This window comes from Pogonomyrmex barbatus, unplaced genomic scaffold (genome assembly GCF_055798465.1).
Source record: "Pogonomyrmex barbatus isolate J1 unplaced genomic scaffold, ASM5579846v1 scaffold19, whole genome shotgun sequence".
Taxonomy (NCBI): domain Eukaryota; kingdom Metazoa; phylum Arthropoda; class Insecta; order Hymenoptera; family Formicidae; genus Pogonomyrmex; species Pogonomyrmex barbatus.
In genome coordinates this window covers 460426-470882 of record NW_028297115.1, presented here as the reverse complement: position 1 = coordinate 470882, position 10457 = coordinate 460426, and the positions used below count along the sequence as shown (strand labels likewise).

The following is a 10457-nucleotide window of genomic DNA, read 5'->3' as shown; positions in this document are numbered from 1 at the left end:
CTCAATTCATAATTATTTTATTCTAAGGAAATTTAATTCATCTCGAAGTCACACACACACACACACACACACACACACACACACACACACACACACACACACACGCAACGGCAGATAAGTTACGAGACTCGCGCTACATGTAACGTATTTTTCACATTGTGCCAGTCGCGTTAAAGGCGGATAAATAAACAAACGAAAGAAAGAAACGTTTAAAAAAAGAAAGTACGTATACGCGGCTTACGTGACGTCATAGAAGGGAAATGGAAATCGAAATCTCACGCGGGGGCCGGCCGTTTTGCAGGAGGCGAATTCGAAAGCGACTCTGTTTTCGAAACGCGCTGTCGCGACGGGGACGTCGCTGGCGCTGCGAGTGTGAAAAATGGCCGCGAACGTGAGAACAGGTGAGTGACAATGTAACGACCGAGATCCCGAGGGGGGGCCCATGCCTCTTTACGCATTTTCCGTCCGCGATCCCACACGGCGATCGTCGTCGCTTCCGTTCCGGAGATCCGAGCGCGACGTCCTGTCCCGCGCCTCTCGTCCCTTCCCGCCCCGCCCCGCTCCTCCCCTCCCCTTCCCTCCCTCCCCTGCCCTCGCCGTAGCTTCGCGCGTGATATCGGATTCCCTTGTTTCTTTTCGATAAAACGACCGGTCGGTCGTCCGTTTCGTTCACGCGGAGCGTCGAACTCTTGACTCTTCGGCTTGCCCGATTCTTCGAATCGCCTCGCGAGTGTCGAGATGAGATAAAACGCGCCACCACCGGTCTCGCTTATCGCCGCGATATCCGCGTCGAGTGGGCGTACATCGTGCGTCGCGAATCGTACATCCGTCCATCCGCGCGTCCGTCTGTCCGTCCGTCCGTCCGTCCGTCCGTCCGTCCGCCCGCCCGCCCACCCGCATGTACGTACGTTTATGGCATCTGTCACGCAGTCACGCATTTTGTTTGGAAGAATTTTTCATAGCAAACATCTCGCTCGCACACGCGTGCATGCGTGCGTAGGCTCGTTTGTGTCGTGCGGTGTGCGCGCGCGCGCATAAATTCGTGCGTACCAGCGTGTACGAGGAACGGCTCGTGCGTCAGAGCCCAGCTGCCACTGGCACCAGTAATCGGTAGTCGGCTGATCATAGTCGTCTGTTGTTATTGCTTTCAGAGATGCGAATACCGACGCGTTCGGCGCCTCGTCCCCCGGGTCAGAGTGCGACACAGAGAGACCCGATTTGGAGCAGCAGGTAGGTTTTGCCTAGTCTCGCAAGGTCTTGCTATGCATTATGTTATATTTTCCATGTGTTTAACATGTGTGTAAAATGAAGCGGGTGGTATTGTCTGAGACAAAGATTTGACAACTACAAGAAACAAATTTCTTATTTCAAAAAATACCTATGAGAAATTCCATTGAATTTTTGAAATTTTTTTAGTCTCTGCATTGTTCTTTGTGATAATGCTATTCTTCTATCTTCTAGTAATGATATATTTGGGGATGCTCTGACACAACCTGTACAAAAGAAGAAGCCACCTCCTCGACCACCACCTCCAAAATTCAACCATAATCATACGCAGTATCAGAAAGATTTAAAACCGAAAAAACCAGTAAGAATTGTATAGTTTAAGAAGTTTATTTGTAGTTTTACGCTAGAGATACGATAATCAAAATAGCTGTTTTTTTTAATTTTGTATGGTTAGGCCAGGCCAACGGAGCTATTGACTAACTTCTTCGGGCGAAAGAAACAGGAGAATGCTCCTCTCTCATCGCGTTTCACCAACCAGAATCAAAATTCACAATTAATGCAACCCACAAATTCCAGTGCGACGGTATCCTTGATAGACCTCAGTCCACCTGGGTCACCGACATTTACAACACGATCCAGTGATGGTGTCAGCGTTGACAGCTTTGGTAGTGATGGAAACTCCAATCCATCCGTGTTTACGAGTAGTGGAAACACGTCACAAACGGAAAGTGCCTTCGAGGATGACTTTGATTTTTTTGGCATATCCGCCAGGAAAATAACGCAAAATGATCCGTGGCAGACTAAAACGACAGTGCAGAATGATCCATTTGGGCCTCTTGAAGACACATGCTCGAACGTGTCTCAAGGTGCTAGCGGCACGTGCCTCTTTCCTTTTAATACCAACAATCGCGTAGCGAACCAAGTGCCTTCCAATTTGATTACTTCTAAACCTCTCGTCACGTCGATGCCAACGATAATTCGAGCGAAGCCTCCTAAACCTCCAGCACCAAAGATACCGTTTAAAAAATTGGAACCAATACCTAAGGAAATGTGTAATGACTTTGAAGTCTCGAGTGGCAGCGTGATGAATAAACCATTGACATTACATTTTTCAAATGCGTGGTCGAATGAAGAGAGTGACAGTCCATCGCCGCCCATGCCAACGATTCCAGCGCCGACACTACCTGTGAATTACTTGACAGAATTTGGCAGCGATCCTGAAGTGACTATTGTAACTATTCAAAATTGCATATAATTTCATTTATAAAAATTTTTAAAAGAAAATAATATATATTAATAATATTAATAATTTACAGAGAGATTCTGATAAACCTCACGGTATTGCACTGTATGATTTCCCGGCAACACATCCGGACGATTTGGCTTTAAAAGAAGGCGATCTCGTGCAATTAACGAAAAAGGTCAATGACGACTGGTTGGAAGGAAGAATAGAAAATCGTCAAGGGATCTTTCCGCTTAGTTTCATCGATATTAAAATACCTCTGCCAGGTTTACCAGACAATGTAGTCACAGCACTCTACGCTTTTCCAGGAGAGAACAGCAATGATTTGTCATTCGAGGTACGAAAGATTACGGCTAGACAATTTGGACGAAAAATTTATTATATTTTGATATCTGATTTGAACTGGTTTCAGGAGGGCGCAAAGATTACAGTCATATCAAGGCTATCGGAAGATTGGTTGTACGGTGAGTACAATGGTAGGAAAGGACAATTTCCAGTAAATTATATAAATAGACTTCCGCGTAATTTTTCTCAATAAATATTTTGTATCAAGTGTAACAATTTACTATTCCGAGAGTCTCTGTATTACAAACATTTAAGATTAATAATCTCATCTTTATAAACCAGTAAACTAAAAAGAGAATAGTGATAAAAAGAGAAAGTTAATTCTTTAATTGATCCTTTAATGATGTAATTTCAAGCACGTAGATAAGAAAAGAAGAAAATTTTAGACAATTCTACTGACAGTAAGACTGAATTACATATACGATTTTTTATCGTCGTGTTCCAATAGAAATCATTTTCAAAAGTAATTACGATATTATCTTTAAGAATTAGAAGATTCGTCGCAGACGTTATCTGCGATGTCGGTGATATCTACGAAAAAATCATTTAGCTAAATCTTTTTTAAAAAGTTTTGCATCCATACTGTTTGCAATATTTTATAAAAGATGTTATTAAAATTATTATGTATCTCTTTCTCTTATTTCGAAATTTTATGTATGCATCTAATGTTTAAGAGTCAAATTCTCATTAAATATTTTTTTAATTATATGAAAAAAATATTTTATTTTTATTATACAATTTAGAGTTTCTTTGTATATCTCGATTTCGAAAATTTATTTAAATTTGTTTTATATGATTTAAAATTTATTTGAAATATTTTGAAATATATAAGAACATAGTTTGATAAATATATATTTGAAAATTTCTGATATAAAAGTTGTTCCAGCATTAAGTGTGCGACACATAAGGCATAAATAATTGATCAAAATCTAAATTATTAATATCAATAAACGAATGAATTCTTATTGATTTGTTACTTTGTTGATTGAAAATCTTGTTTTTAATAATCATGTATTTAAACAATCAAATGAAAAGTAATACAGTCTTCGTTAGATAATTTTATTGCTTTAGATATTATTTTCTCGGAATTTTTTAACCAGATCTAGCGTGAAAATGTAGAGTTATAATTTTTTTCGTTGTATATATTGTGTTTGAGAGAAAAGCACGTTATATTACACAGCTAGAAAATTATGCGATATAGCCCTATTTATGTCCTCTATATGTATAAATTGATTTCCTTTTAGAATAAATTAATTTAAAGATGGATAGCTCAGCATATAAATAAATATGTTGGATGTCTGTGTCTCTGTATTATATATACGCGTATTTTTCGTCTAATTTAGAATTTATTTCAGTAAAAGTTACCAGTGTGGTACAATTGTAAATGTGTATTATGTGAATGCATAATTGGAGGAGGTAGGGATGGGAGGGGGGGGGGTGTTAAGCGTATAATTTATATAAACTGTTCATTTGAGCTATCATTAATGAACAATTATGTATGTATATGTGTATACTTAATTATATTGATATACGTTATGTAATTATGTTTGACAAGATTTTAATTTAGCTTGCGCGAATTGCGAATTGAATTATATTCGAATATTTCGTGATATTTAATGAGTCACTAGCTAAATCTTAGGAAAATGAAAATCAACGATGAACTTTGTATGTCGTTCTAAATTATTTCATATCAATTTCAAAAAAAGATACAAGGTCCAATTGTGTGTCTCAGAGTGTGCTTGAAATTCTCGTTAGTACAGTATTAACATTCAGTTCGCATGGAAGGTCTCGATCGGGACCAGAATGTTAGTTCATAAGAGATTAGAAATGATAGGCGAATAATGCGGCAAGAAATTGAAAGATTCAAAATGTAGTAACGAATTGTCTTTACATATAATTAAATCGCTATTTAAGAACTACGCTGTTGTGCAGGAGACGCCTAATACGCAATGTGATATTTTGCAATGTTTAAACATGTAAACATTTCATGTGTATACAAAATAAACTAGAAGAGAACAAATAATATTTCTCTTTATGTGTAATTTCTCCTCTTGTGAAAGCTCCCGGAAGCGAGTAAAGAGGGATGTACGATGTATATAAAATAATTCGAAAAATGATCACTATTTATCATTTTGAGTATATCTTTTCTGCCATAAAACGATGAGTACGCGTTTTATATTTTATTATACGAGCTGTAACGCAACGCTCCTCATCAAAGAGAGTTTCCTTTCTAATTCATTTCGCTTTATCGTTAATTAGGTAACGTTACTGCTTCTTTCGCTGGCGCTACCTCTTGCCATGTCATTGAATTGTTTGCTTCGCATAACAGCCCTCATCAGCAATACGCTGGACGATCGTAAATGTTTGTGACAGTTATTCCACGTATTGCATCTCAAAACATTTTTGTGACAGGGCAAGTACGTGTCCGTATAGCTTTTCAGCGTTTGCGTTACGACACTTCTGAATTTCTTTCCTGTAAGGTAATACAGAAAGAAATTTATTGCAAAATTCCAGTGGTATATGTGAAAGAACAAGCCACGGCACCACTTGAGTAACATCTTCTCTTGCAACCTAGAAAGTAACAGTGGCGTTTTAAAATTATTTTTATAATATATTTTTATTTGTTATATAAAATGTACTACATAATCCTTATATAAACAGTATATATATTAACAGCAATTATAAATGGATGATATATATATATATATATATATATATATATATATATATATATAAAGCAATAGATATTGTATAAAAGCAATATTTTCACACATGAGAAATAATCCGGAACGGCATAATGCACGAAGAAACGTTTCTATAAGTAATTTTTATATTTTTATATTTTTATATTTAGATAAAAAATTATGAGGGGGATATTTTACCAGTGTATATATCGCTCGTTTTCTCCCGCATTTTTGGCAGGATATTTAACTAAAATCACACCCCAATAAAGTTCCAACGTTTCGACAATTCCCAGTGGCAGTAGCAAGATTAAGTGAACTATCGCTACCGCGAGCAACGTTCTGCTCGAATTGTGCGTTCTGCTGCTTCTGTATCTAAAATTGTCTGAGGCGAGAGTCGCCGTTAAATTTTTCCATCCGATGATGTCATCGCGCGTTGATAGTGGATGACTTACGAGTTAGCTCATTGTGAATCTTGTAAGACTTTCTCATGCGAATAATCAGCAGCAGGTTGCCAATTGATATAAAGAGCAAAGGCAGCCACGTGGACAAGGCGATATAAAGATACATGGCGCTACCCCATGGTTTTATCTTCTGGCATGGTACAAACTCAAACACACTATCAGTCTCATATCCTGCAATTAGAATAACTCGTAAATCATTGACAACGACATATAATACTGTACAATAAAGATTTTGTTTCATGACATGTGGCGGATAATTCTGATAAATTTTTTTTCCGAATCCGTAAAAAAATGCTTTAATACGTAAGATTTTTAAGAAAAATCGGGTTAAAAAGTCAAAAAACGGGTTTTTGAAATTGTTAAAAAAATGGAACATCTTAAAAATTTGGGAGTTAACTCGAAATTAAAACGTAAAATAAAGATAAATAATAAAAGAATAAAATTTTTTTGTAGCACGTTAAGTAAGTTATAAGTAAGTTATTCTATTATATATTATCGGTTTTCTCTCAAAAGCCTTATGTGCTGGAACATTTTTTTATTACGCATTTATAATTTATTTTTGGGAAAAAAACCTATCGGAATCACCTGCCATGTGTCATGAGACGTGACAACAAAGTTTAAAAATATTGTTAAGTGTAATTGAATCGCAAAAAAGGAAGCTTGAGCTGATACGCTTTACCACCGGAGTACAGCTTTGTCAAGGATATCACGAAGCTTATGCAGACCAGGCTGGTGATGGTTGTAACCGCGGAACAATTCTGGCAACCGCGAGCTCCGAATGGGAACACCACGGCGATGACGCGCGTCCAGGTGAGAGCGACAACCAGCCAGGTCGACGTGAACTGGAAAAGTTCCATGCTGACAGAATTCGCGCCGCATAAGAATCTGCTGTTCTACGAGAAAATCGATGATTATTGTGCGAGTAAGTATCGTGAGTATTGTGAGTATCGTGGATTTTTCCCGCGTTTCTCTAACGTTTCTTTACTTTCGATCGGAAGGGAGTCAACTTGAATTTTGTATTTGTCCCGTCTGACGAATGAACGTATTTCTCACGGATGAGAGGATCGGAACGAAAAAGGGTGAAAAGCGAGACGAAGATCGATCGCACAAACTGAGATATTTACCATGAAAAGATCGTTAACGGATGTGGAGTGCGATTTGGCGACGCTGACGGCGTAATTGAATATTAACGCTCCATTGTCCGATATAGCGAGCGCGCTTAGATAAAGTGACAAATTCGAGTCACATAGGACAGGTGCGCTCAACATACTAAAAGATACAGTATTTAGCAATACACCTATACGAAGTGAGTTACAACATTGTATTATGAGAACAGTCGGGAATTACACCGGTAGAGCATCGACATTTCTTACCGAGTATTATAACGAATGGTGTTACGTAGCGGAGCAAGAAGCGGACGGATCTGACAAACGGCTGCAACGACAGCCAGTACGAGCGCACCTCGCAGGGCCATTTAATCTCTAAATCGGGCTGACTGGAATTGCGAATGAAATCCAAGACCGTTACGGGTAAGGGACACTTCGAAACGGTTCTGAAATTTAAGGGATGTTAAAACATGGCGAACGATAAAACATTGATTTTGACGTGTGCGTAAAGAAATTAAGTATATAAAATTTACCGTGTAACATAAAGACACAAGTGTAATATACGATAAACGTAAATCATGTAACTTTTTTATTTTCAATTTTTGAAACTGAAATTGCTGCGGTAATTTAAAGCGCAGAACAAAAGATAATAGATTTAAGAGTGTGATATTTTCTTACCTGGGGGAAGCGTTATACGATAAGAAAAGCTCGTTAGAATCCACCGAGACGATATTCGCGACAAATATCAATACTCGGATATTTTTATTATGTAGCAAAATCATTTTACACTCGTAACAATCGAGAACTTAAGATTTGTTTCTACTCTGATACTATGTCTGAAGAAGAATTATCTGTCCAGTAGCACAGATACGACTAACAATGGGTTACTTTAATTAGAAGCTGTGGAGCATCTGTCGTCGATTATCATAATGTGACGTATCTTAATTAACATTTCCAAGTAAGCAGTTTATGTTGCTTTGGACGTTGCTCCATTCGGAGTACATTAACACCGATATATATATATATATATTTTTTTTTTATTATATATATATAAAAAATCATTTATATATATATATATATATATAAAAATCGTTCCACCCTGATGTGTGTATATATATATATATATATATATATATATTTTTATCCTACGCATATATATTTTTGGAAAAAATATAAAAAGTAATGAATTTTGATGATAATCGAAAATTTTAAAATCTACGTATGTTAAAAAATTGAAAAAAAATCACTTGAACGCGCTAATGCTTTATATATGTGTATATATGTATAATTAAAAAATTGCAATGAAAATTTAGTAATGAAAAAGATTCGCATCGGATTATGTTATAAAAGCTAAAAGTTTACATTAATTTGCAGTTACTATAAAATATCTAATAGGAATATTAAATTTGATATATGATATTCGGCTATTAAAATCGTATATTTTATTTTCAAACTGAAAAACAATTAACACAGTTACACAAATTTACATGGCTAACAAACGATGTGTAAAAAAGATAATCGCAGCGGAAAACAATTTAGCCGTCATATATTACGTCGACTGTTAATTAAAAGCTCGAAACAATGTGTTTACGTATATTTCATTACGTCGTATCTCGCATTTTCGTTTCTGAACGGATAGTTTCTATTCATTGCGAATTGATGATATGCTATTTCGATTCGTCATATAATCTTATGCAACGATCTCGCGAGCTTGCGGGATGTACTGTTACTTTTATTTCTGCGCAATATATATATATATATATATATATATATATATATATATATAGGAACACTCTCATTCTATACAAATATATTTCTTAACATGTATAATATTAACATATAATATTTACATTTATATGATTCACACAAATTCACGAGTAAAAGGCACATGTTGAAACCACGATAGCTTGACAATAATTCCACTATTAGCCGCCACTCTTTCGCCAAGGATGCGTTGCAACTACGTCAATTCGTCTATTGACTTTAAAACGTTAGGTAAATAAATGCTTTGGCAAGTTTTACAACTAATGTATTTAATTTAATGCAATGATATGATATGCGATGTTGCGTGATTCATTCGTACTGATTAATTTGTCGTATCGGTATCTTCCGTCGTGATAGATTCGGTTTATACGAAAAAATATTCAATCTGAAAACGTAAATTTATATCCGACATCAAATCGTAGATTCGAATTTTCCGATTACCCTCATACATTTCTCTTCTATCAAAAATATATATTCCATTCCTCTGATGTTTCGCGATAATAGTTAATCTTCGCGTGTAATAGTCAATACTACAAATTTCGCCTTTCTATATATATTCCCCCGCAGATTCAGCAACTTATTTACATTATTGTTACACTCCCATGACTTGACGTCGATATCTATATAAAATCATCGCAAAACCGTCTTTCTGAAAAAATATTTCTACTTCCTCGGAAGCGGGAGGGAAGGGGGCGGGGGATGACGTTCGATCTCTCAAGTAATAACAAATGAAGCAGATCTAAAAGATAAACCAATTTCGAATAAATGGTTTCTGTGTAATATACACTGTTCATTTTCATTATTCAGAGTGTACACATTTATATATATATATATATATATATATATATATATATATATATATATATAATGTGTTTTATATATATATATATAATATATATATAAAATATATATATATATAAAATTCATGAAAGTGTGCGATGCACTGAATGATATGAACAAATTGAAGAATTTTAACTAATGCTTTGATATTTGTCTCCATTCGTACATTCAGTATGTACGACATTAGCTGTGCTTCTCTGCAAAACAATGCGAATTGAAAAATAGTTTCAATGTATTCGCTTAAAATAATATCTGAAGTGAGTTTAGATATTAAACTAACTCTCTAATAGGAGAATTATGAGACATCGATCGTCTATATTTATGTATACTATGCAAACTGTGTAAGTTACGACGTATCATCACGTAATTTAGATAGACTATTATCTATATAAATAATTCATTTGTAATTCTCTCTTTCTCTTGTTTTTGAAATAAGACCTTCTCAGATAACTGCATTTAATGTTTCATAACATTTCTCTTGTTTCGCAATTATCTTGATTAAATATCGTTTGCGTTATAATTATTGCCAAATATTATTTTTTGATATTTGAAATATTAATTTGTACCGAATGATAAAAAATACCGATAGAAAACAATTCTCTTGTTTTTTTCTACAGAATTTACATAGTATATGGTCTGTGTAAAGGAAAGATCATATAAGTTTTCGCGTAGACAATATATATCTATAAGCAACAGGCTTCATTAATTTTTAGTATATGTGGCCTTTTTAACTGTATACTAAAATATTGATAAATTAAAGGTGTGTCTGTGTATATGTAATTACATT

At 35.4% G+C, this 10457-nt stretch overlaps 3 protein-coding genes across 6 annotated transcripts in view; 1 reads left to right on the top strand and 2 right to left on the bottom strand.

The window, feature by feature from the left end:
* The window catches only part of LOC105431312 (putative RNA methyltransferase CG11342), a 238840-nt gene that overhangs the window by 46755 nt on the left and 181628 nt on the right, over positions 1–10457 (bottom strand). The window lies entirely within an intron of this gene.
* l(3)05822 (SH3 domain-containing lethal (3) 05822) lies at positions 192–4838 on the top strand. 2 transcript variants are annotated; one of them, XM_011645407.3, is made up of 6 exons: positions 192–401; positions 1152–1230; positions 1462–1588; positions 1682–2458; positions 2544–2807; positions 2883–4838. In XM_011645407.3, the coding sequence occupies exons 1-6, from the start codon at positions 380–382 to the stop codon at positions 3006–3008; spliced, it is 1395 nt and encodes a 464-aa protein (XP_011643709.2). In that variant the 5' UTR covers positions 192–379; the 3' UTR covers positions 3009–4838. The 2 variants fall into 2 exon arrangements, with proteins under 2 accessions (XP_011643709.2, XP_088931804.1); XM_089075678.1 differs by lacking the exon at positions 192–401 and adding an exon at positions 447–900.
* Positions 4455–8058, bottom strand: LOC105431310 (uncharacterized). 3 transcript variants are annotated; one of them, XM_011645405.3, is made up of 7 exons: positions 7745–8058; positions 7334–7512; positions 7085–7257; positions 6640–6853; positions 5952–6131; positions 5698–5881; positions 4455–5386 (listed from the first exon to the last, which is right to left on the bottom strand). In XM_011645405.3, exons 1-7 carry the CDS (start codon positions 7846–7848, stop codon positions 5071–5073), a joined length of 1350 nt encoding a protein of 449 aa, XP_011643707.2. In that variant the 5' UTR covers positions 7849–8058; the 3' UTR covers positions 4455–5070. The 3 variants fall into 3 exon arrangements, with proteins under 3 accessions (XP_011643707.2, XP_011643708.2, XP_088931805.1); XM_011645406.3 differs by having other exon boundaries at positions 7085–7229; positions 7745–8046; XM_089075679.1 differs by lacking the exon at positions 7745–8058 and having other exon boundaries at positions 7085–7229; positions 7334–7732.

What these genes read in the sequence shown, in the direction of transcription:
- LOC105431310 (XM_011645405.3), bottom strand. Translation starts at nt 7,848, where the DNA reads ATGATTTTGCTACATAATAAAAATATCCGAGTATTGATATTTGTCGCG. An exon ending in TCGTATAACGCTTCCCCCAG is followed by an intron (nt 7,513 to 7,744) that starts GTAAGAAAATAT and finishes CTTAAATTTCAG; the next exon opens with AACCGTTTCGAAGTGTCCCT. An exon ending in AACGAGCGATATATACACTG is followed by an intron (nt 5,387 to 5,697) that starts GTAAAATATCCC and finishes GTTACTTTCTAG; the next exon opens with GTTGCAAGAGAAGATGTTAC.